Source organism: Dipteris shenzhenensis, chromosome 2 (assembly GCF_047967505.1).
Source record: "Dipteris shenzhenensis isolate YYH24624 ecotype China chromosome 2, Dip_SZ_1.0, whole genome shotgun sequence".
Taxonomy (NCBI): domain Eukaryota; kingdom Viridiplantae; phylum Streptophyta; class Polypodiopsida; order Gleicheniales; family Dipteridaceae; genus Dipteris; species Dipteris shenzhenensis.
Genome location: NC_141597.1, coordinates 12,412,380 through 12,439,499, shown reverse-complemented (window position 1 = coordinate 12,439,499; position 27,120 = coordinate 12,412,380). Strand labels below are relative to the sequence as shown.

General features: G+C 47.6%; 1 protein-coding gene across 1 annotated transcript in view; it reads left to right on the top strand.

Moving 5' to 3' along the window:
• The window catches only part of LOC147904342 (uncharacterized), a 178,713-nt gene that overhangs the window by 124,704 nt on the left and 26,889 nt on the right, over positions 1–27,120 (top strand). The window contains exons 10-11 of the mRNA XM_087391234.1: positions 19,912–20,043; positions 20,294–20,434. Coding sequence (XP_087247360.1) covers positions 19,912–20,043; positions 20,294–20,434 — 273 coding nt within the window. The remainder of the gene's footprint in view (positions 1–19,911; positions 20,044–20,293; positions 20,435–27,120) is intronic.

Sequence of the window (27,120 nt, the reverse complement as noted above, 5' to 3'; positions counted from 1 at the left end):
TCCTCCCTCTGAAGGGCTGCCAACTGTCGGCGAATACCGATCTCTCGCCTGAGTACCTCACCTCGCCGAGCACTAGCAACGGAGTGATAGAAGTCGCTGATACTGGCAAGTGCTGTGGCCACATTGAAGGACCGGCCACCCCCCCTGCATATGAGAAACCCAGATCTCCAACACTGCCCCTGTGAGAGTCTCATCTGTGTATAAGGCATCTGGGATCCTGATACTGTGAGACCGTCCTCTCAGATGAGGCTCTGAAATGGACAAAATTATCGGAAAATGGTCTGAAGTGGAAACACCGGGTGCAATGCAAACTGTCCCCCCTCTATCAAGAGCCCAGTGACCCACATAGAATCTGTCAATCCGAGCATGGATAGGCATCTGCACCCTATGGTTCGACCATGAAAACAAAAGTGACTGAGACTGAACAAGAAATGCATCATCTGACCAAACATCTCTGCCACTGAACCTGAACAAGAAGGCATCCCAGGTTGCTCTCTCAAGGGAGTGGATACCACCTTCTCTGTCCCCTTTCTTATCAGAAGGTGCTTCAACCATGTTGAAGTCACATCCAATAATCCACGAATCCACAATGTCAGCCCACGAGAGCAACTCTTTTCAAAACAAAACACGGTTCCCTCTGTTGTTCGGAGCATAAAGGTTGAGGAAACCAACCTTACGTCCGTCATTCAGAAGTAAAACCCACTGGGCCCTAGAGGGGGTTATGGTACCGTGTCCAATGACCAGGGGGAGAATAGATTCTGAAACTGAAATGCATGTACCTCCTCTGGTTCCCAAGGCAGGAAGCCAAAAAGTCCGGCCTGAGAGCAACTTACCTGACTTGGAGCAATCTCTAATATCCAGTTTGTGTTCCTGAAGAGAAAGAATATCTAGGGAACCACCTGAAACACCTGGATGGAGCTGATTCCTAATCAGTTGTCTGCGACGGCGATGAGGGATGCCGCTCAATCCCTGTATATTCCAACTGGCTATCCTCATCGGCGGGAGGAAGTGGGTTGGAATACCTTACCCCACCTGGTGGCGGAAACAGAAGCCTCTACCGGAGCAGACCTCCTGCCATACACACGAGGTCCGAGGGGAGGAAAGTCCACAGGTGAGAGAGAAAAGGATCTCTCAATAGGGATGCCGATAACTGGCTCTCCAAAAGTAGAGGGTACAAAATCATCATTTGGGAGGCTAGAGAGGTCCTCCAAAGCGGAAAATGAGTTCCGCTAAGCCAGTCCTGGGGAGGCGGTACGAAGGATTCCTACCGAAGCAGGAAGAGAATGTAAAACCCCCTTCTCTCTGTCCAAAGAGGGATGCACCTGTACTGGATCCTGATCAAAAAGTGGTGCAGACGAGGTGCCAACAACCTGCACTGCTGAGGAAGGTAGAGCCTGATCCAAGGGTGGAGTCGAACAAGGCTCCTGAATTGTAGTCTCCTCCTGAGGCTCCAAGGGGGTAGCCTTCGAAGAGGTGGAGGAGTGAACTAGAGTAGAGGGCCTAGCCGCGACCGGAGCCCACCGTGGGCCAGAGGTGGCGCGGGGTGCCGAAGGGACTTGAGTAGCACTAGGAGAGGGGGGAGCCCGTGTCTGAGGCCGTGTCTGTGGAGCGGTAGGTCCTGCTCCTACTTTCTGTCATAAGCTAGTACGAGCTGGTTGCTTTGTGGGCCTCTTTTTCTTCTTTGGGCAATCTCTAGCAAAGTGCCCCGAGGATCTGCAAATCCTGCCTGCAAATCCTGCACTGGTCCTGCCAACCTGCAACCTCAAATCTCTGGCGGAAGAAAGACCCATCGGGTCACTGTAGCATGATGTGGTCATTTGAAATATTGGGGTCCTGGACAATGACCCTAACCCTGGGTACCCCGTCCATCCTAACCGCTGCAGCAGCCGAAGAGGGCTCACCAGGGAGAGGGGGATCTCTACCACCACACCAAACCTCTCGCCAATAACTGAAAGAAGCCGGTGATAAACTAAGGGAAGACCAAGGAACATGATGAAAACAAAAACTCCCTGCTTGTCCTCTTCAAGTGGGTCAAATCCCAGTTGAAAAGGAAACAAAGAGATCCTCCTGTAGCCTAGAAGTAGAAACCCGGCCTGTAGTAGGTCTCTCGTGATGTCTGGGGAATCTAGGCACACCTGAAAGAAACCGCGTCCCAACAAACGAACATCCTTGAGGTGGGGGGCGAGGTCCTGAGGAAGCGCCGACAGCATCCAATCTCTAGCTTGTGACCTGGAGGGGTGTGAGCCATGAATGCGTGCGAATAGAGTCGTGGAACACTCATGTTCGAAATCCTTTTGCAACTGCTGTAGCTCGTCTTTTGAAAAAGTGACAGTCCTCGCGGCCGGTGTGAGCGGAGGCGGATTGACTGAATGGGAACCCATTCGTCAATCGAGGTGTGTTGGCCGATTCAAACACAAAAAATAAAAACTCCGTCCGCTTTCCTGAAGTCCAGGAGACCCCTATAAGAGAATAGGGGTAATCTAGATGAAGGAGAGGGTGAAGAAGAAGGGAGAGAGAAGAGACAGCGGGGAGGAGGGGAGAGGAGGGGAGGATAGGGGAGAGGAGGAGTGGAGGAGAGGGGGAGAAGAGGAGTAGAGGAGAGGGGAAGGAGATGGGAGGAGAAGCAGCATCAGGCTGCAGCGGGGGGGAAGCAGCAGCAGGTGCGGGGGGGGAGCAGCAGGCTGCAGCGGGGGGGGAGCAGCAGCAGGTGCGGGGGGGGAGCAGCAGCAGTCGCGGGGGGGGGGAGGCTGCAGCAGCAGGGGGGGGAGGCTGCAGCGCGGGGGAAGGGGGCAGTGCGGGGGAGAGGGCAGGTAGGAGGGGGCAGCGAGGAGGGAAGGGAGGGGGCAGCGAGGAGGGAGCAGGAGGAGCAGCAGGGAGTGGGGAGAGAGGCAGCAGGGAGCGGGGAGAGGAGCAGCAGTAGGGAGGAGGAGCAGCAGGAGGGAAGGGAGGGGGCAGCGAGGAGGGGAGCAGGAGGAGCAGCAGGGAGCGAGGAGAGTAGCAGTGAGCGGGGAGAGCAGCAGGGAGCAAGGAGAGCAGCAGTGACGTGGGGAGCAGGAGGAGCAAGGAGAGCAGCAGTGACATGGGGAGCAGGAGGAGCGGGGAGCAGCAGCAGTAGTCGTTCTTCGACTTCAGGCTGCAGTAGTCGTTCTTCCACTTCAGCATTCTAGGAAAATTTTATCAAACAATTTCAGAATGAAGCTAAGGAAGATAAGGTCAAGGAACCTCTACATGAAGAAGAGGGCTATGATGGTCAAGAAGAACCCACCAGTTTTGTAGGTGGAACCAAATGATGTGGACTATAAGGTCTTGACGATTAAGGTACATTATAATGGCCAAGAAATAATAGGCACCTGAAATTTGATGCATCACAATCTTCTTAATAAGCCCAAAAGGAGAAAATACTTGATGTAATACTTCCAAGTGTTGTGTGGAAAAATATTTAGGCAGCCTCATGGAGAGAGCATGTGATTAGGGTAGCTAGATCCTCTAGGAATAGTATGTAGTCCTGTATGTGCATAGAGTGGAGAGGCATATGGAGTACTCGTGTTTTATGTTGTGATCAAAATGTATCTCATGATAAGTAGTGTGTGTGAGTGGTGTCGTGGTGTGCATTGTAAGCTATGGGGTGGATAAATAGTTAGGTGTGGTTTGCTCTTGTAGGTTGTGGTAGGAGGGAGAAATCCATGATATGTGAAGTGGAGGCACGAGATCCCATGAGATATTCAACTATGTTAGAACTCCCCACAAGTGAAACCACCTGAGGAGGACCAGTGATCCAGACCATTATAGATAATAAGATAATCTATTCTACCCATGTCCAAGAATGCATACCCATAAGATGTGGTTTTGGGCTCGTCTATTTGTGGAGACTCGGGACATCCTAGCCTTGTCTAGTCCAACAAATTGGATACGATAGAAAATCTAGAATGATAGCTAGTGTGTACATGTCCTTGCGTTGAAGTCCCCAACAAGGAGAATTTTCCACCATGATATGTGGGTAGTGAAGAGACATGGCAGTAGGAGAATGCCAAGCTAACTAGGAACAGAATGGAAATATGGAAAGCATAATGGAAAGGCAAAATGGAAGAGCAAATGCTAGGCAACGATAACCAAAATACTCACATGATATAAAGCTTGATGTTGATTGATATCAAGTGACTCAAGACAAGTACAACACTATATAGTGTGACACTAGACTCTAGAAATTCACAATGTCCATGGGATATCTCCCAATATGACACGTGGCATGTGTAGGACTCACTAGACTATAAAACACCTCCTAAACACCTAGTACACTCATTTTTGGCTCACTTTGGCTTCATATTCCAACACCCCCCCATGAAGGCAAGGTGAGAGACTACTGGAATGGAACCAAGAATAGAACATGACAATGACGGTCATCAAGCTGTGCATGCCAGTCTAGAACTAGACATGGTTCCCACACAATCTCAGAGGTAAGTAAGCATGGCCCAGAGGCTAGTGAGCATAACATAGAAATCTCATCTAGCATGGCTTAGAGGCTCATGACCTATCAAAGCCAATACATATGGCTCCCACAGTACATTGCCCCTTGGCTTCGTAATAGGACATGTTAGGAAGCCACAAAGAGAAAACCCAATACATCATTTTTAGGAGGACTATCCAAGGCAGAGAACCTTTAGACTCAATGAAAACCAAAATTCAATACATTAATTTTTTGGGGACTACCCAGGGCAGAGGACCCCAAACTAACATCAAGCATGTAGTAATAAAAAATAGATCTCTTATGATAAGAGATGTCCTCCAAGTAGCCACTGCACACGTGTGCACATCCCTGCAAGACGATGACGATGACGATGTTGAAGAAGCGCTAGGCAAGAATGCCCCAAAAGATGTGTCGGTGAAGTCCGTGGGGTAGCTAGATGGAGCACTCAAATAGTGACTCTCAAAATGGCTAAGGAAGAGTCACCGATGTCAAAGTAGAGGCCGGAGGTGTCACGAGCACTCAGAGAGTCGGTCCTCAGACTACTGCGCACTTCCCCTCCTATGGGGCCTAGGCAACATCCCGCTGCTTTATAAGGGGACGGCTCTCCTCAACTTGTAGAGTAATCTTTGGGTGGTCACTTAAAGCTGATTGTCTAAGCAGTGCCGCAAGGTTAGCATGAGTGTCCTTGAAGTGAATGATGAGAGGCTGCTTTGGGTTGCAGTCCCACCCTATACACCAGGCCCCCTCAATCCCATGCTTATGGACTCCCAAGGTGGAAGTCACAAAGCTGGTCGCATCATCAATGGGAGTGGTAGGGTGCCTCGTGCTCTAACATTGAGAGCCATAGTGACTCTTTGCTCTGCTTCAAAATGGTGGCTAAAACAGAGGCCTTCACAGGCTCCCGTTTTATGACATCCAACCATTTGTAAGTATCTATGATGACCAACTGCATATTGGCTATTTGTGCCTCTACTGCCTCCACTATTGGCTCACTGATTGGGGCTGTCACTATGGCTACCACACCCTTCCGGAGCTATGATATCTCCTGGCCCAGTCTATGGATGAGGTGGTCCTGCTCTGCCTCTCATGTACGAAGGCGATATACCTCCATGAGGAGGTGCTCCCAATGTTAGATGGGATCTTGTGATCATGAAGCGGCAACTATGGACATCCGAGATTGCATGAAATAATTAAAGTTTTCAAAAGCACAAAACATATGAGATTCATGACACAGTGTAGAACAAAATTGACTCCTAATTCACGTACTGGCAGCTCATGCCTACTACAGACCTTTTTGCGGCTTACAAAAGACTAATAAACAATACCTCGATGGACTCTACTAAGGACCCTATGAACAGCTTCTCATATGATGCTATTGATAGAAGATGAAGCTATTGGAGTCGACTCTCATCGAGGTAAGCTTCTCAACGAAGAGAGGAAGCAATTGTGCATAGTATGTAAATATAGGGCTCCTCAAATCACCTTGAATGCATGTAACTTTTGTCAAAGAACCGCTTCATATGATTGGTTGTCCGAGCTCCCATTGCCACATTGTTGCATGTAAGGAGTCGCGGCTGTCCAAGCATTGGATGAACCACCGCATCCATTCTACCACTCATTCAAGACCACGAAGTATCACATGTGATCATAAACCCCTTCAATTCTTTGGTAAGCCACTCTTTCACAACCTTTCACAACCTTAGATAAGGCCCCATGAAGATTTAACCAACATGTTGGAACAAGAGCGCGCCCCCTCTGGAGCCCTTGAAGCTGGTTGTCTTGATTGGCGTGTTATGTTGGTAGCTCTGACTATCATTGGTGGCCCTTAGAAGCTGTTCTAAGCATGGGCAGGTGGTTTCTTGGCAAGGTTTCAAGTTCGAGAGCTTTCTTCAAGGAGTTCTCAAGGATTTTGGTTTTTTTGGCGTTGTACTTAGGTGGTCTTTCATCCCTCAAGAAGCAGCCCACAGCCAACTCTCTCCTTTGGGCTTGCTGGTTTTTGTTTGAAGTTCCTTTGGTAGAGGATTCGGGGGGACTCTCCCCTTCATACCTTTATTGGGTTCTTCCTTTAGCTGACCTTTCTTGTCAACTTTTGGGGTCTTGTGAGAGGCCTTTTTCCCTCTCCTAGCCTCCTTCCATTTTCCTTTTCCATCCCTTCTCGCAGCACTGCTGAGTGTCTTGTCTTCTAATGAAGATTGAATCTTGGTGGTGATCGTTGGTTTGGCGAGAGGAGCTCACATGGCAACACCCTCGACTCCCCAAGCTATTAAGGTTCTTCTCTCTCCAGAGGACAAACACTAGGTGAAGAAAGCCATACAGTCACTACAGGACAGGGTAGTGGTAGGTAGGATTGTTGGCCTCACGCCATCCAGGAGCCAAGTTCTTGATTAGATCTAGGCCAGCTTAGCATTGGATGAACACCACATTCAGGAGGTCACCATCTATGACAGAGGGGTTTTCCTTCTCCATCTAAGCTCCCCCGACACTACTCTGTCACTCACTGGTGGAGCGTAGCCTGATCCTTTTGGACCCGCATCTTGTTTACCTTATCCCTTGGTATCATGGGTTCATGGTTGATGATATGGAGTTGACCCATCACATACCTCGCTTCCCTGTGACACTCTGATTCCCGGGCTACCCAAGGAGTATAAGTCCACTCTTCACTCCATTGGGGGAGCCTTTTGCATGGTGTTGGAGCCGCTTCCTCAGACAGCCGCTTCAATGGTTGTAGAGGATGGGGTCCCCAAGCTCAGGTTGATTGTGGAGTGTCCGGAGACTCTCCCAGAGCAGATCTTTCTAGAGACAATGGATGGTGGTGAGCTCAGACAACAAATAGTGATTTTAGGCTTACCAGGATAGTGCTTACGTTGCAGACACATGGGACACCCGGCAAGGGATTGCAGGAGAGGGCAGAGCAGGTATGCCCCCCTCAACCGCTTCCTCAGCAGTGGACAGCTTGACCAACGAGAGCACAGCACGAGATAGGCAGTGGTGGATGGAGTCCCAAACACCATGGATAGAGCCTTTTGGTGGGACCTGGACCAGGGTGAAGCGGAAGAAACCCAACAAGAATACCCTAAAGCAGTGAAGACGTCGTGCTTGGCAACGAGAGTGGAGGAAGACAGAGTGTGAGGCCACTCCTTAGACGTAGAGGAAGGAGTTCCATCCAAAGGGGAAGCAAGCAAAGGGGACGAGTGTTGGCTACCTCACGGCACAGGTGACAGTGAATCCAGTAGATTTGCTCATGCAGTCCCATCGGCTTCAAGAAGTAGAGGTCCCCAGGTGTCAACTAGGAAGTAGGATTAGAGGGCTCCAACAATGTCAAAGATCGCGGATCCGGGGACCTTGTCCTCCGCTCCCTCGAGGCTGTAACAGCTCCCTCTCCAATATTGCACTCGCCCCTTCTAGGGGTTCGACTTCGCCGCACGATTGGGGGGGGAAATGGATCCCTGCTTGGTATTGTCTGAGGATGAAGGATGATATTTGTAGCATGATGGAGGAGTGGATGGGCCCACAGGTGGTGGACATCTGGCTCAAGCCACTTTTCAGCTTGGTTTCCCACTTGAGAGACGTGGCATAGGGTACGCCACAAGCGTCATTCGCCTTGGACCAGAGATAAATACAGACAAATTGGGGATTGATGTGTCCTTCATGATGCAATGGGCCCTCAAGATTGGCATGGAACCTCTTATGCCCTTGATTCAGAGGCGCATGGATGCAAATTACTCCTCATCTATATCCCCCTCAAAGTCTCAAAAATTAGATATAGCCACGTAGGTTCCTTCTCACAAGTGAGCTCTATTTACTCGAGCCTCTTCTCCATGAGCTGGACACTCTGTGGAATTGCAGACTACCAAATAGTCTGCTCCAACGATGTTCTTTACCTCCGCACCAACGCCGGGCACTATGAGGGAGTCAAAGTCAAAGTCTAGCAAGCCCACGTGCCTGTCTCCTATGTGTGCATGAAGTCACGAAGAAGGAGGATGTCTCCCTGAACTTCGTGATGTCATCATATATTGTCTCATGTGGGCTATGCCCCGCTGTAGTGACCTCATGTGCATAGGATGATGTATATGGGGGTGTGCTAATGAAGATTTATCGTGCCTCCAATAGCTGAAATTGTTATCCACATGTGTCTTGCATGCTCCTCTCTCTGTACCACAGATATGAAAGGCCTCATGTGTGATCTGAATATGGCAGCTACGCCTCCAGAACCCTGTACCTCAGTGTCTCTCCTCATCTCCCTCCTATAGATGACTCCCATGTATATCCCGTCACTGTTGGCAGCCCTTTCTCTGGGCTGTCGTGTGTCTCAGTGTAGAATATGTCTCTATTGGTGTATGTCTCCAAGAAGCCCCAACGGATTTTATTTTATTTTTCAAGAAAGAGAAAAAACCCGCGAGAGCAAGCTCAAAGCGGAATACATCATGTAACCATGAGGATAAATAACCCCCTCAAAATGAGGTGGAAAACAACTAAGGCTGAGGCTGAAAGTGCCACCTCAACCCTGTAAGAGTCTCAGAGAAGAAAGGAGAATTCTTCTATTCCCTGAAAAAAGAATCTCCTAGCTGAGGCTACATGGGAGTCTCCCTGCATGCTTGTCCATACGGCCATCAAAGTATGTATGGTGTCTATCCAGATACTAGCCAATGTGTACGAGGGATGAACCTGAGTTCCCTCCAACGCCTCTATGCATCTGGCTCTCCAGATATGCCAGGCTACTATGCTCGCCAGTATCTCCCAAGAGGTATCCACAGAGGCATGTACTGCTGCAAAAGGAAGGTGTGGTACCACATCTAAAGAACAGGACTCAACCTGATGACGCCGAATCGAATTGGCCCGAGAAGAGTCATGTCTCTCATAAAAGACCTACCAGTAAGAGAAAGCCAAGACACTGAGCCCCATGTCATAAAGAATGGGGAGTGAGCCCCAACGGATTAGACCAAAGGTACCATTACAATTCCATACAGCCATTTCAGCCTGCTTTGTGCACTCGTCCCATGGGCCCGACACCATCATAATTACCCCTCTCCTTCTCCATCACTTTGAATGGAGGGGTTTACATTTCGGTAGCCTAGTCTCTAGCCAAAAGTGATTACATTGCACTATCATCGAGAGAATCACAAAAGGGGGAAAAATCACCAAGGAAATCCCTTGGCCGCCTACCAAGGGGTCAACCATCCATCTTAGTGGCTGGACATATGTATGGTGTTTGTGGGACCAACTCCATTGGACGATTGAGGAGAGAGAATATGAGCTCGCTTGGGATCGAGTGAGGGCTGGCATCGAGGAGGAAGAAATTCAATGATAGATTGTTGTTGCTAGCACTCAGCGTGTCAGGTCCCCTCCTCTGTAGTCTTTGTGATGGGGCCCGCTATCTACAAGTGCTATCGTCACTCTAGTGGTCTGTCTTCCCACATTGAAGAGAGAACATATGCTTGTGGTCCTCATGTGAGTGTCAAGTCTGTTGAGTCATGCCCTCCGGCTCTCTACTACGTTTGGTCCCCTGTTATCTCTAGCCAAGGTTCTTCACTGCAAATCTGGATCAATAATATTGAGACCCCCTTCCTCAGTGGGTAGAATAAGAGTCTCCCAAGCCACCCTGGCTATCACATCTGAAGTGCCGTCTAATCGACTTCACAAAAAATTCCTGATAGGTCTCTTGAACTGAGTGATACTGCTTGTAGATCGATACCAACAAGAGCAAACAAACCAAGCTATAGCCAACAGTACTTGGTTTACAACCACCACTCTAGATGCAAGGTCAAGTCTGACCGAACTCCAAAATAGCTCCTGATGCTCTCCAACACGGGAGCGAACTGCTGTGCTGGAGAAATGCCCACCCCAACCTGGCATCCAAGATACCTGATGGAGACACCCCTTTGAGTCCAAGTAAAGCCAATATCAGCACCCCAATCTGGAGTGTCCTCATCACTAATCCAAAAATCATTGGATTTGTTCCAATTAATGTGAGCCCCTGCTGCAATGCAAAACAAATCCAAGGATGTCTTGAAAGAGGTGAGTGTCTGTGGAGTGGCATCCAAACAAATAGCCATGTCATCTGCCAACTCACTGTCCAGCAACTCCTCTTCCTGTCTCAATGGAAGTCTCAGCCCAAAAATATCAGCTTGAGCTCTAATATAGAGGCTCATAGCCCACAAATAAGAATAGAAAGTGGGCTAGAGGGCATCCCTGTCGGACTGATTTTTATGGAGTGGTCTACATGGCACAACTGATGTTACAACCAGGGTGGCTTGGGAGACCTTGATTCTTCCTAGAAGAGAAGGGGGTTTGAATATCATTGACCCGAATCTACAGTGCCTCTGCAAGGTTGTTGTGAGAGGACTTATGCCAGGACAAGAGCCTTGGAAGGACTTTTTTATTAGATGCATACAGTCTTGCACACCCACTTCAGGAGGTGATTGGATACACAATACCAGATGGGTTTTCACCACAGCCCACCTTAGATCTCCTTCTTCCCCTCTTATGGTTGCTATATTGAAAGCATGGGCCAGCTTCACTAGTACTCTTCGCAGGATTCCCCCGTCCACCTGTGAAGAGATTGAAAGGCAGCCTATCATGTGGAACGACAGTATTTTGGATGAGCATGGCAGACCACTTGGAGTTTCTCTTTTTGGTAGTGGCCCAGATGGGAGAGGGGCCCTGCATCTACTGTGGGAGCATGGAAAGCCTTCAGGAGGCTTCCTGCAGACCGTCATGCCCAGGTGGTTCATAATCTTAGAGGGAGTGCAGTAAGAATTCAACAGATTGATGCAGCCTTGCCCTCGGATTGGGTGGACACAGATGACATGCCTATTACTTGTTCCACCTGGATGGGGGCATTTTCCAGATCGGGCATTCCTTTGTAGGTGATTGCTTTACGAAACACACATGAGGATGCCCTAGTCTTTGATTTTTCTTCGGGGGGCAGGCTGTCCAAGTCCACAGATGATATATTGCTGGAGGTACCGTTTCAACCAATCAGGGTAGTGGGCTTTATGGAGCATGGCTCTCTTTCACAGTGGTACTTGGATCCTGACCTGCTACTCATTACCCTGGGCTCATGGAGGCTGTGGCTCTATGGAGGTGTCCCAATTAAGTTTTTGCAGTGGGACCCTGGGGAATGGGAGTGGATAGATGAAGGGCACCGAGAGAAAGGCATCCCCTTCTTTCGTTACACGGTCAGTAATCCCAGGAAATTCCAGCTCAGCTGTAGAGGTTGGAGGACCACCAGAGCTACTCATTGGGAGAATTTTCAGATTTCTGCAGACTTGCAGAAAATTTTTTGGCAAAGGCTTTGGAAATCCCACCGGAATAGAAAAATCACTCTCTTCTTTTGGCTTTCTATTCATGGTGGGATAGCAGTGAATCATTGAAGATCCAAGTTTGGGGCCGACCCTACTTGCCCTCATTGCCTTTCTGCTTCGGAGACAATACAGCACTGCCTTTGGGATTGCAGATAGGCGAGAATCATATGGAAGGGGATTGCAAGACTTTTCAGCACTTTTGTTCACCTCCCCTTCTATATGACCTGGGGATCAGTGGCTTGGCTCACTCTTTCAGGGCCCCAGGTTTTCTTCGAGAGACATGACTCGTCTTTTGCTCTACACATCCGATGACACTTTGTGGAGTCGTGCTCTTTAGAGGATGTTCTGGCCACTCTCTACAGGGCTGCTCATTCCTCGACTGACTCTCCATGGGAGGTTTTAGCTAGCATTGCAGCATGGCACATTTGGAGAGCCACATGCACTGAGGCTATGGAGGGTTCTCAGGTTCACCCTTCTCAGATCTTGGCAAGTACTTGGACAGATACGGTACACACTCTGATGGCCATATGGGCAACCATGCAGGGATCCTCTCGAGCAGCCTCCTCCAGGAGAGTTACTTTTCTCAGGGATTGAAGAGACTCTCCCTTCCTTGCTGAGACTTCTACAGGGTTGAGTTGGCATTTTCAGCCTCAGCCTTGGTTTCTTTCTACCTCATTTTTCTGAGGTGTTTTTATTACATGCTTAGCATGATGTGCTTAGCATGATGTATTTCCGCTCAGAGCTTGCTCTAGCGAGTTTCCTTCTTACTTAATAGAAGTCTCTTTTTTGCAAAAAAAAAGAAAAAAGAATAGAGTTGGTTTTAGGATTTTGAAGATGTGAGTAGAAGAACTGACACTCGTGTTTGGCTAGTGTGGCATATTATGTGATTAAACGGGTCTACATAGCTCATCGCATCGTGAAGTCGACTTGAAAAGAGAACACCCAGGTATGTGTAGGATGCAACGATTTCTACCGGAGCCTATCAAGGTAAATTGCCTCTCTGTGCGGCCGCTCGAAATGTATTAAAGACCATGACCTTGTTTTTTTTTTTTTTCCAAGAAAGAGACTTCTATTAAGTAAGAGAAAAAACCCGCAAGAGCAAGCTCAAAGCGGAATACATCATGAAGCCATGAGGATAAATAAACCCCTCAAAATGAGGTGGAAAACAACCAAGGCTGAGGCTGAAAGTGCCACCTCAACTCTATAAGAGTCTCAGAGAAGAAAGGAGAATCCTTCCATTCCCTGAAGAACGAAGCCCTCCTAGCAGAGGCTGCACGGGAGCCTCCCTGCATACTCGTCCATACGGCCATCAAAGTATGTATGGTGTCTGTCCAAATACTAGCCAGTGTGTGCGAGGGATGAACCTGAGTTTCCTCCAATGCCTCTGTGCATCTGGCTCTCCAGATATACCAGGCTGCTATGCTCGCCAGTATCTCCCAAGAGGTATCCACAGAGGCATGTACAGCTACAAAAGGAAGGTGTGGTACCACATGCAAAGAACAGGACTCAACTAGCCACATCTCTGGTCTATGTGTCAGGATCTGCAGAAAGAAGGGAGGCATAGAAAGCTGTCGCTAAGTGCATGACAGTATCCAGATGAGACTGCAAAATGCCGTCAGAGTCAATAAGTTGCCTGACACTCTCTCTACTATGTCTGGGACCAAGTGTAGAGAAAAAGTGTTTATTGACTCTCCCTTCCATCTGTATCCAAAAGGACTCCCGTGCATGGAAGGCATACTCTGCTCTCTGATCAAGCAATGTCTGCAAGTGAGCCCTTGCCGCAGCAAGGCGCTCCTGTATCCAAGCATTTGATGGTCGTCTCTACTCCTTCCTGCAGGGCTGCCAACTACCGGCAGATACCAATCTCCCGCCTGAGTACATCACCTCGCCGAGCACTAGCAACAGAGTGATAAAAGTCGCCACATGTGAAGGACCGGCCACCCCCCCCCGCATGTGAGAAACCTAGATCTCCAAGACTGCCTCTGTGAGAGTCTCATCTGTGTATAAGGCATCGGGAATCCTGATACTATGAGACCGTCCTCTCAGATGGGGCTCTGAGATAGACAAAACTACCGGAAAATGGTTGAAAGTGGAAACACTAGGTGCAATGCAAACTGTCCCCCCTCTATCAAGAGCCGAGTCATCCACATAGAATCTGTCAATCCGAGCATGGATAGGCATCTGCACCCTAGGGTTCGACCACGAAAACAAAAGTGACTGAGACTGAATATGAAATGCATCATCTGACCAAACATCTCTGCCACTGACCCTGAACAAGAAGGCATCCCAAGCTACTCTCTCGAGGGAATGAATACCACCGTCTTTGCCCCCTTGCTTATCAGAAGGTGCCTCAACCATGTTGAAGTCACCTTCAATAATCCACGAATCTGCAATGTCAGCGCACGAGAGCAACTCTTTCCAAACTAGAACACGGTCCCCTCTGTTATTCGGAGCATAGAGGTTGAGGAAACCAACCTTACGTCTGTCAATCATAAGTAAAACCCACTGGGCCTTGGAGGGGGTGATGGTACCGTGTCCAATGACCAAAGGGAGAATAGAATCTGAAACTGATATGCATGTACCTCCTCTGGTTCCCAAGGCAGGAAGCCAAAAAGTCTGGCCTGAAAGCAGCTTACCTGACTTGGAGTAATCTCTGACATCCAGTTTGTGTTCCTGAAGAAAAAGAATGTCTAAGGAACCACCTGAAACACTTCGACGGAGCTGATTCCTGATCAGTTGTCTGCGACGGCGATGAGGGATGCCGCCTAATCCCTGTATATTCCAAGTGGCTATCCTCATCGGCGGGAGGAAGCGGGTTGGAATACCTTACCCGACCTGGTGGCGGAAAAAGAGCCCTCCACCGGAGCTGACCTCCTACCATACACACGAGGTCCAAGGGGAGGAAAGTCCACAAGTGAGAGAGAGAAAGATCTCTCAAAAGGGATGCCGATAACTAGCTCTGCGAAAGTGGAAGGTACAAAATCATCATCTGGGAGGTCAAAGAGGTCCTCCAGAGCGGAAGAGGAGTTCCGCTGAGCCAGTCCTGGGGAGGGGGTTCAAAGGATTCCTACCGCAGGGAGAGAATGTAAGACCCCCTTCCCTCTATCCACAGAAGGAGGCACCTGTACTAGGTCTTGATCAAGAAGTGCTGCGGACAAGGTGCCAACAACCTGGGCTACTGAGGGAGGTACAGCCTGATCCTAGGGTGGAGTGGAAGAAGGCTCTTGAACACTAGGCTCCTCCCAAGGCTCCAAGGGAATAGCCTCCGAAGCGGTGGAGGTGTGATCTGAAGTAGAGGGCCTAACTGCGACCGGAACCCACCGTGGGCCAGAGGTGGTGCGGGGTGCAGGAGGGACTCGAGTAGCCCTAGGAGGGGGGGGGAGCCTGTGTCTGAGGCAGTGCCTGTGGAGCGGTAGGTCCTGCTCCTACTCTCTGTCGTAAGCTAGTACGAGCTGGTTGCTTTCTGGGCCTCTTTTTCTTCTTTGGGCAATCTCTGGCAAAGTGCCCCGAGGATCTGCAAATCCTGCACTGGTCCTGCCGACCTACAATTTCAAATCTTTGGGGGAAGAAAGACCCATGGGGTCGCTGTAGCATGATGTGGTCATCTGAAATAATAGGGTCCTGGACAATGACCCTAACCCTGGGTACCCCATCCATCCTGACCGCCTCAGCAGCCGAAGAGGGCTCGCCAGGAAGAGGGGGAATCTCTGCTACCATGCCAAACCTCTCGCCAATAATGAAAACAGAAACTCCATGCTTGTCCTCTTCAACTGGGTCAAAGCCCAATTGAAAGGGAAACAAAAAAATCCTCTTGTAGCCTAGAAATAGAAACCCGGCCTGTAGCAAGTCTCTCGTGACGTCCGGGGAATCTAGGCACACCTGAAAGAGACCTCGTCCCAACAAATGAACATCCTTAAGGTGGGGGGCGAGCTCCTAGGGAAGCACTGCAAGCATCCAATCTCTAGCTTGTGACCTGGAGGGGTGGGAGCCATAGATGCATGCAAAGAGAGTCGTGGAACACTCATGCTCCAAATCCTTTTGCAACTGCTACAGCTCGTCTTTTGAGAAAGTGACGGTTCTCGCAGCCGGTGTGTGCGGTAACGGATTGACTGAATGGGTATCCATTCATCAATCGAGGTGGGAAAGGCCGATTCAAACACACAAAAAAAAACTCCGTCCGCTTTCCTAAAACCCAGGAGACCCCCAAAAGAAAATAGGGGTACACCAAATGAAGGGAGAGGGTGAAAGGAAGGAGGGAGAGAGAGGATTGAGCAAGGAAAGGAGGAGTCGTCAACAAGGAGAAAGGGAGGGCAGCAAGAGGGACAGGGGAAGTAAGGGGGTAGGAAGAGGAGAGGAGGAAGGGAGAGGAGGGGAGGATTGAGGAGAGGAGGAGTGGAGGAGAGGGGGGGGGGGGGAGCAAAGAAAAAGCAGGGGGGGCGGGGGGGCAGGGAGGACTGTGCAGGCAGCAGCGCGCGGGGGGGGGGGACATGCAGGCAAGCAGCAGCACGGGAGGTAGAGAAGGGGAGAGAGGGAGGGGAGGCAGGGAGGGAAGAGGCAGCGCGCGGGGGAGGAGCTGGTAGCAGCGCGGGAGGTAGAGAAGGGGAGAGAGGGAGGGGAGGCAGGGAGGGAGGGGGGGGGAGTAGCAAGTAGGGGGGAGGGGAGGGAGGAGGCAACAAGGAGGGGAGGGAGGGGGCAGCAAGGAGGGGAGCAGCAAGGAGGAAGGGCAGTAGGAGGAGCGGGGAGCAGCCTAAATTCATATTTTGATGCATGAAGTTTTACTAAATGGTGCAAAAGGTCATGATAATCGTCTAAATCATGCTGTGCCATTCGTTTTGATATGTAACATGTCCCCATTTGGATTTGTAAATCAGAAGATACAGGACATCGAAATTCTCATCTTTTGGGCCAAAAGAGGGAGCGCGTTAACGCGCTGCCTGTTTTGGCCCAAAAGATGAGAATTTAGGATGCCTAAATTCTCATCTTTTGGGCCAAAACAGGCAGCGCGACACGCTCCCTCTTTTGGCCCAAAAGATGAGAATTTCGACGTCGTGTATCTTCTGATTTCCAAATCCAAATGGGGACATGTTACATATCAAAACGAATGGCACGGCATGATTTAGATGATTATCATGACATCTTGCACCATTTAGTAAAACTTCATGTATCAAAATGTAAATTTAATGGAATTTTTACCAGTTTCTTGCACTAGATTTAGAGCCAGGCCACTCGTAATAGGAGCACGTTAGAACTGATCTATCTATATATTGGGACAAAAACAATCAAATGTTTTCTATGTAAGTTCTTTTGATGAAAATACATAGATCACTTTTACCAAGGTAGACTTTCAAAAACATGTTATGATCATGTTCGATGTAGAAGTCTTTATTGAATGATGCACTTCAACTATATACTACTTGTTGTTAGCCAAAGCATTTCTATGCAAGCTCATCTCATGAGAATAAATACCATTATCACTAATGTAGACTTACATCAACTATATAGTACCTGTTGTTGATAGCCAAAGTATTTCTATTTAAGCTCACCTCATAGAATATAGAACACTATTACTAATGTGCACTTGCAATAATATGTTATAATCAAGTTCAATGTTGAGGAAGCACTATAAATCTTTATTAATGATGAGTACATACATACAATGAGATTATGTGTTGGTAGCCCAACCATTTGTGCTTTGCTCGCTTTTTCTCGCTCGCTTATTTGGTCTTGCTCACTCGACATCACTCACTTGATCAACTGCCTCGGATGGGCTGAACCTCCATCGTGCGTGCTCCATTCCACCTCTCCATTGTGCGTGGTCCGTGTATCTCTGGCTGCGTCTCTCCTCATCGTCTCATCCCATGGACCCATGCTGCCCTCATATCATTTATCTCCTCCTTGTCGCGCTGAGCTTGATCCATCTCAGTGTCTGGTGGCATTGTCCCCTCCTCTTGTCTGATCTGATGTAATAGAGTCTCTCTATGTCCATGAGATAGAGGCCAACACAGACGTGTTCACGGAAGTGAATCAGCTGGGAGAGGCCCAAAATCGTGCCCCTTCTAAAAGAGACTGAGGCACTATCCTCAGATCTCATAGTTAACTGGGCAGGTGTACAAGAAATGCTCCTCTATCTCCACCTCTGCCAATGTGCATAATCTGTAGATCCGCTACTCTCTAGGCGTACCTGTGGCTCTCCTTGCCTTGATCCTCAGTTGATGGGATTAGACCTGCATCTGTCTGATGGAAATCCTCAGGGCGTGTGAGACACACCTGTCCTCCAAATACTAGAGTTTGATTCCGATACTTTCAAGGAGTCGTTGTGATGGAATTAGACCTTGGTTGGGAGCTCCTAGTCCCCCCCCTATGTCCGTGACATGTGTAGCTAGAGTAGATCCAACTGTATGATAATGTCGATCTCATCACATGGAACCAAGGGATTAGGGGCATCCATGTTGTACTAAAAGGGGTGGAGACGCTCCATTTGAATAACTTGGCTGGCAAACCATCTAGATATGCATTCATACCAGGCCGTGCTAGCCCCACTGTCAGCTAGTTGTATACCTAGGTAGTCTCCACCTAGTTAGGGTCCAAACTTGTGAAAGTAATTGACCCTCTAAAAGATGGATTTTAATTTGGAATGGTGTTATTGTGAACTCTATCTGCACAATTTGGTGGGGGGCTAAGGCTTACTCGAAATCATCCTAGATCCCATAATCAGCGACAACCTCTCAAACCATCGCCACTTTGTCATTGATAGGTCACTCCCTAGAAGAGTGCTGCATAGATGGTTGTCAATCTCACAATTGTGTCAAAAAGCCATTCCGGTGTCCTTGAATTGTGCCTGAAAGCAGTGTCACTCTAGCGAAGCTAGAGCCCCCCGTCCTCATGTGAGTCGTGTCATGGCTGCGTGGTTCATCATGAAGACTAGTCCCACAGAGTCTGCACCTAGATGGGTGTATGACTGCACAATGTCCACTGGCTCCCCTCGATAAGTAAACATGTGTCGATGAAGTATTGCCCGTGAGGTGTTGAAGATCATAACCTCGGTCTTGCAAGGTTGCAAAACACCTCTAGGGCCTCTAGGTGTCGCTGCAAACGTGTTACTGAAGAGGATAGAAGGACTATGTCATCTACATACAAGAGTATCTGTATCATCAAAACGGCCAGCAATGATCCCTTACCTCCTAGGTGGTCACTGAAAGTCGTGATCTCATCAGTATGGAGCCCAAATAGTATCGATGAGAGGGGGAATCCTTGCTTCACTCCTATCATGCTCTTGACCCAATCTGATAGGCCTCTAGGGGCATGTACTCTCCTTCTAGACTCATACAAACTATTAATCCCCAAATCATGTCTCCTAGAATCTGCATCTCTTGAAATTTCCTAATCATGTGGGATCGTGGACTGTGTCAAAGGCCTTCCGGAAGTCTACAGACTAGGCATAGACTTTTTGGGATCTTGATCTCACCTCCTTGATGGCTACCTACAAAATGAAGATATGATCAAGAGTGGAATGTTGTCTCCGGAACTCAGCTTTCCCCAAAGCTCACCGTCCGTGTGTCTTTGTGTAGGAGCTGATATCTCTCTTTGGTATAGACCATTAAATCTTGGCCATTGTATGACCAATCATGAGAGTGCGATAGATCCTACTAGTGTCCATGGGATCCCTTGCTTTTTGTGTATTGACACGATGTTCATAGTACTCCAAGCAAGGGGGAAGCCGTGACATACAGCGTGATTGAACATTTGTGCTAGAATCAGGGCCAAGACCTCCTGTCCATGTGCAAAGTGCATGTGGTGGGATTGGGATCACATATCATGTGGTGCGTGAACCGCAATGTCATAGAGAGATGTCACATATGTGTGCCACACACTTGGGCTTTGATGGGAATAGGCGCCTTCCCCTCAGATAGGAGCCCCCATGCAAAGGTGAGAGAGAGAGAGAGAGAGAGAGAGAGAGAGAGAGAGAGAGAGAGAGATTTTATTAATGTCTTTGAAAGACCAAAGCGCCTATGAGGTTGAGAAATGCACGTGCGTGCACGCGCGCACACACACACATAGAGAAAATGTATTTCCTTATAAATAACCAATTCTAGTAAAAGGAAATATGGACTACACTAATTGGTGAATCACTAGAGGTTGCAGGTTGGATTTTGTGCTCCAAAGTGCTTGGAAAATGAAGTTGGAAAGCAGCTATTGCGATTGATTATCACATCTACTGTCATCAGTTGCATCCTTGATATTGGGATCGGTGTAGCATTCATTATATTGTTAGATGTATGTCTCAATAATTATATGTTGCATCACATTAATTGTAGATTGATATCTTTTGTCATCCTTAAACACATTGTTTCTGTCAAGCTTCTTCCTTCACCTCAATAAAACAAAATTTCATTTCTTCAACTTTCTTGTGGCAAGTTCTTAGATAGAAATTTATCCTTGCAATTATGCATGTACTATTGAAGTACTATGATTGAAAATATCTTATTCTAATGCCACTTATCCAGATTTTTTTGACTCACTGCAGAAAAAGCAAGAGTTGTCTATCGCAGATTTTGCAATTGACACTGTTTATCTTCAAGTTCTCATTTGGGTTGGTTCACATTTCAGCCCCATGGCTTCGATACTTGGAACGGTGTGCAACTTTGTGACATTTTACTCTAAGAAGGTACATTGCTTCAACTTTCCATAGGTCTTCTCTCATTTGTGTATAGAGTGGTAATGAAGAGAAATTATTCCCAACATAATTACACACTTCATGAAATTCTTTTGAGTATGTAATCCTAATAATTCATTGAGTATAAAGATTCAAATACATAAATTTAATAGATGAATTAAAATGTGTAATGTACATTGTACACACAACCGACTCATATGTGAATAAGTCATCTTTAAAATTAAGTTTGACAATATCTGTGAGCTACATGTAGCCTACAAACGTTCAAAGGTTGAGGTTCACATCCCTAAAGGTTGAATTTTAGGCATTAACATAAAACACATCATGATAAGTAGTGCCAAGGGGAAGAAAGAAAGAAAGAAAGAAAGTTTATTGAAGTCTTCAGAAGACCGATGGGTCTATGAGACTGTGAAAAACCTGATGAAATGAGTTGTGGTAGTGGAGCTACTAAATGAGCATCCACACCAATGCGGAATGCAAAAAACGCAAAATGGCAGTACTAAGTCCTAAGTACAACCTAAGTACAACATAGTACAACATAGTCATGTCGATAGTCGACTATATATCAATCTCAGCATCATCGTCATCATCAACATCATCATAATCATCATCATCCTCATCATCAGCAGCAGGACATCACAATGGATGAGGCAGTGGAGACATGAGGTCAGCAATAGAGCGTTGTCGGCCCCTCGAGGGTGCAACCCTGGTACATCTCCTCCTGGTCGTAGCTCTGCGTCTAACCAGGGCCACTATGACCCCCGTCAGCCGACCCTAAACAAGGAGGGGATGTCCCCAAGTATGATCTATGTCAACCCTCTGTCTGAGTGTCGGGTCATAGGCTCCAAGTCACGGTCATGTCGAGGTCTCGTCTCGTGGGGGTCTATGTGATATGGCTGAAAGAACTCCATGATAGAGCTCTGAGAGGTATCAGTCGAGGAAGAAGTATGCTCATGTCTCTGTGCTCGGAGTATCCTCTCACGATGTATACGCATCTCATGAATGAAACCAGCCAAACACCGCTGGTCTGGGTAGGAGAGGAAACGGGCCAAAACCCCATAACTATTTCTGAAGAGGCAGTAGAAACACCCTCAGATCTCATAGTAAACAGGACACCTAAAGATGAAATGCTCTTCTGTCTCAACCTCCTGCATGTCACACAATGTGCAGCTCTTCTCTGCCGCTCTCAATACGAAGTTTGTGTGAAGAGACCCTGAACTGACCAAGAGAGATCCTCAACGAGGGGGGTAGGTGAATCTGCGTGTATCCTGGTGGATCAATGAAACCCTCCGCTGTGATATGTAAGAAGTGATCTCTGTAGAAGCCCAGCTTCACTGGAAGATCACTCGGGCCCAACCAAGTCCGGAATGTGTGTAGTTGTAGTAGATCCTCATGGATAACCTAGTTGACCTCGTGTGATAGGAGGGGAGAGAACGGAGCATCAATGCTGTACTGGAATGGAGGTAGTCTGTCCAAGTGGAGCCCTAGCCCCTCAAACCATCTCTCTGTGCGTGCATACCAGCACCTCTGGTCTCCCCCTGCTACAAGTGCCATAGAAGAGGATAGTGCTAGCCATGGTATCCTGCTACGCCCAGAGGTGTAATCCCCATACTCCCTGGCTTGGTACAGATATGTGATGACCTTAAATGCAACATCTAGCTGTAATGGGGGTGACCCAAACTCTGCTCGAATGATTTGGTGAGGAACGGATGGCTTACCACGGATCATCCGTGATAACATGAGAACTTGTAGCCGCTCCACCTTGACCCACTCTGTATTCGACAAGTCTGGCCCCCAGCATGGACTGCCATACATCCCTACTGGGCGGACCAAGGAGTCAAAAAGCAACCCTTTGGTCCGTGGATCCTGAAAGTGAGAGCGGAAGCACTGCCTCTCTAGTCTAGCCAATGAAGCATATCCTCTGCTCATACGTGCATGCATCGCGGGTCTCATAGTGAAGATGGGTCTGGAAAAGACGACACCAAGACTACTAACAATGTGACAATACCTAACAAATCTAAGCAGAATATAGACTCTTGACTAAACTAAATCACTACTACTCACCCTCTAAACATTTGTTGAAGTCTACACATCCTCTGCAATTGTCACATAGGCCTTGGGCTCTTATAATGCCATGTTAATCACCCATGTCCTCACCATGTGTTGGAAAATATTGAGATGGAAAGTGCAAGGATTACATAATTGTGCAAGGCCACAACTGCAATAACTGATTCTTCGACCTTTATAGAGTGGGCCTATAAGGTGGTGGAGCTAGTGATGCCTCTTGCACGCTATTGCAATGACTTGGACTACTCAGCCTTTAAACGTCTAGTGAAGTCTATCCATTTTGAGATTGTCACATAGGCCCCGCTCAAGTCCTTAATTATCCTCCCCATGAGATGGAACATTTTGATTGCACAATTGTGCAGGTGTGCTTGGATACACTCCTGCTTCCATACAATAGACATGATCCTTCTGTCATCAACTTGTAGTTGGTTGCCGAAAGTAGATCCTTGGGTTGTAGAAAGAAACTTTAGCAACATGGATTTTGTTGAGGACAATTTGTCATGGACCTTTATTGAGGACAAGTTGGGAGGAATCTCTTTTTCTTGAGGACAAGCTTGGAGGGCCTCTTTCTTAGAGGTTACCCTAGCAAAGAGAGGCTCCTAGGAACAAGCAACTTCACCATCAAAAGGTAGAAATTTTTGGCAAGGATCAACGTTCACTCCTTGAATACCCCTTTGGCTAGCATAGAGACATGATGGGTTGCTATAGAGGTTGGACCGCTTTTACGGCTAAATCATGAATTCGTATTGCATGTTCCCTTTTGTGAATGTTAAGACTATAAGAATCACAACAATTGGTATCAGAGCATCCACTTGAGAGAACTGGCTGAGATTGGTCGTGAGATTTCCATGATTGCCGAGTGATTTGTGGGTGTTCTCTGAAAGAGTTTGCAGTTGTTCATCCATACGAATATTTTCTTTGTAGTAGACTTTGTAAGGGCCTAAGAGACTTTGTGAGCATTGGATCCTCTAAAAAAGGAGAAGGCTGTCGAAGGGTCAATTGTTACGTTTATAGGCGGTAACCTTCCATTGGGCCTTTTAAGGATTCTCGACACTTTTTTGGAATACATTGATTCAGTCCTAAAAAGTTGCATTGATGCAACTATCTCAGATGGTCTCGAGGAGATCATGTTTCAAGTGTCAAGAACTGTGTGGCTTGTTTCTCATTTTCATGTGATGGTTTCGTGTTTTTTAAACAGTAGTATTCTGGTTGTACCTTTACCCGTTTGGCTCTGTTGCAATGGGATCTTCATGGGGGGGTTCTAGACGACTTTGATGTGGTGTCTAGTACTGGAGAATTGATTGGCTGCGGCTGGTCGGCTGACTTTGATTGGGCCAAGATACAAGTGCATGGAGTACAAATTGAAAACGGCATGCAATGTGGAAAGTCCTATGGGTTCGGTGACCTTCTACAAAAACATAGCAGACCTTGGGGATTCTTCTTTTTGGATCCCCGAATGGTGGTAGAGGTCACTGTCAAAGGCACGCATGTGAGTCGCTTGAGTAGTGAGCGAGCGACATAGTAGTCTTCACGAGCTAGTGTTATATCCTAGGGCATTCTCAGCTGGGTCGGCAGTAGTGTCTATAGGTGTTGTGGTTCAGAGAGTATTTTGTAAGGGCAGCAACAAGCCCCATACGGATGCATTGCCCTAGTCCATGATTAGAGTATTTGTTGTGAGTTTGTGTAGGAGTCAATAAAGGAGTCTTTATTCATCAAACTGTGTCATTCTTTTCTCATGCATCTATTTATGGCTTTATAAACAGAGGAATCTCAAGGGATACTTGTCATTTTACACAGTTACCGAATGGCAAAACTCTTCGTTGAGCAGTCTACAGATCCTCATGCTCTCACGGATGTCAGAGATAGAGTGGACACAGGTGGAGCACCTACATATCCTAATCTCTCACGGATGATCCGGGAGAAACTGTCTGTACCACATCACATCATTCAGGCCGAGTTTGGTGCTTCTCCACTCCAGCTAGATGCAGCCTTTCAAACCATCACATATCTACACCAAGTTAGATCATATGGGGACTGCTCATCAGGGAGACAGAGGTTGCCATGGTTGGCTCTCGATTCCTCCATGAGGTTGGTAGCAGAGGGAGACGAGCGATGCTGGTATGCACGGACTCACAGATGGTTTATGAGACTAGGGTTTCACATCGATAGGATACCTCCTTTTTGGTACAGTTTAGATGCCCCTCCGGAACTCCCACCCACCATCTTGATCGGGCCACACACCAACCAGGTCATTCAAGAGGATCTCTTGCAGCTACACACCTTTAGGACCTGGTTGGAGCCGAGGGAGCTTCCAGTGAAGCTGAGTTTCTACAGAGATTACTGTCTTCGTATTTCGAAGGAGGGATTCATCACACCACCGGGGTACATTGAGCTTCATATGCCTCACTCACTACGGATCTCCATCGGACAGTTTCGGGTATCATCACACCGCCTCCGCATAGAGAGCGGCAGAGTAGAGGGGATCCCTAGCGAGCATCGCTTATGCATATTGTGCGATTGTCAGGAGGTTGAGTCGGAGGAGCATTTTATTTTCAGGTGCCCAGTGTACTACAAGATTCGAGGTTGCTACCACTGTCTCTTCAGAGACGGCTCCGGGCTCCTTTCCAGATTCCTCGCCTACTCAGATCAGAGATGCCTCGTGGCCTTCATTCACGAGGGGGTCCGACACAGAGAGTACTTACTCAGGCGACGGGGGGCTTGGCCACATCGTCAGACACCTCTCAGAGCAGGATCATAGAGTTCTTCCCATCGAGTGACATTGATCGTCCAGTCTCTAGCTGCAAACGTGACAGAGACCCCGATCCAACGCTCGCAGCACGACACACGAGACATCGAGGGGACACATAGATCACTCTGGGGGACCTCACGTCATTGTTTAGACCCAAGATACTACGTCCCACGGGAGTCACGGTGGCTCTGGTCTTGCGTCGAGCCTCGTCCAAGAGACCGAGAGGCACGGCACCCCTTGACGGGCGCCAGCGTCCCATCACCAGCTATGCACCAGCCAGGGCGACATGACATACGGAGGATTCCACTCCACTCCAGTCCTTTTCTTTTCATTGTTACATTCTGATGTATTTGATTATTATGTATGATCAGACTTAGGATTCAGCACGGGTGATGATGCTCATTTCAGTAGCTCCACCCTTACTGTGATTTGTATCAGGTTTTCTTTCAGTCTCATAGACCCATGAGTCTTCCGAAGATTAATCATGAACTCGTATTGCATGTTGCCTTTTTGAATGTTAAGACTATAAGAATCACAACAAATTGGTATCAGAGGATCCATGTTGAGAGGACTTGCTGAGATAGGTCATGATTTCCATAATTGCTGAGTGAGGTTTGGGTGTTCTTTGAAAAAGTTTGCATTCGTTCATCCATACGAATATTTTATTTGTAGTAGACTTTGTAAGGGCCTAAGAAACTTTGTGAGCAATGGATCCTCTGAAAAAGGAGAAGGCTGTCGAAGGGTCAATTGTTACGTTTATAGGCCATAACTTTCCATTGTGGCAGGTAGCCACACGGCTATATCTGATGGCAAATGGTCTGTGGGGTTTAACTGCAGGCATTGATATGAAGCTTGAAGGTGAACAGGAGGCGGTTGCATGGACACAACAAAATGACAAGGCGGTTGGTTCGATAGGGCATGCACTTGGCAGTGAATATTTTCATCATGTCTATGTAGAGAATACGATAGTAGAAAATTGGAGGATCTTAGAAACAGTTTTTGGTGTGAGGATGAAGCATGTTGAGGAATTGTTTAGCCTGCAAATGGAAGAAATGGAGAGTCCGGGGACATTTCTTAACCGGATGCAAGCATTGCTGAAACAACCCAATGAGCTAGGATCCCGAGTTGAACAAGAGGACAAAAGGACGAAGGATCCTAGAGTAGACACACACACATGCTACTATTTTGGAAAGCCGGTCATATAGAGAGATTTTGCTTCAAGAAACAAAAGGAGAAAGAACAAAGAGAGGTAAAGAGAATGCTTGTGAGATTAACAAATCTTTTTCAAACGCTGATGAGGTTGCTGGATTGCTAGATGCAGGAACCGTTGACAATGATTGGTCCTGTTAAGGGTTCTCCACACTTTTTAGGACTGCATTGATGCAACTATCTCAGATGGTCTTGGGGAGGGTCTCAGGGAGATCATGTTTCAGGTGCCAAGAACTGTGTGGCTTGTTTCTCATTTTCACATTGTGGTTTCGTGTTTGTTTAACAGTAGTATTCTGGTTGTATCTTTCCCCATTTGGTTCCGAACAGAGGGATCTCAGGGGATAATAGTCTCAGGGGATATTAGTCATTTTATGCAGTCACTGAATAGCAAGACTCTTTGTTGAGCAATCTAATTAATCATGAATTTGTAGCACATGTTGTCTTTGTGAATGCTAAGACTATAACACTCACAACACCTCCTAACCTCTCATAGGAATCTCGTTGATTAACAAGTGCTACCATCACTCCCATGGTCTTTCACGCCAAAGAGTAAAGAGGAGTCTATAGTCCTCATGTGAGTGTCCACCCAAGGTTGAGTCTGTGGATTTCACTCTAAGTTTGTACTATGTCTAGTCCCTGTTACCCCTTGCTT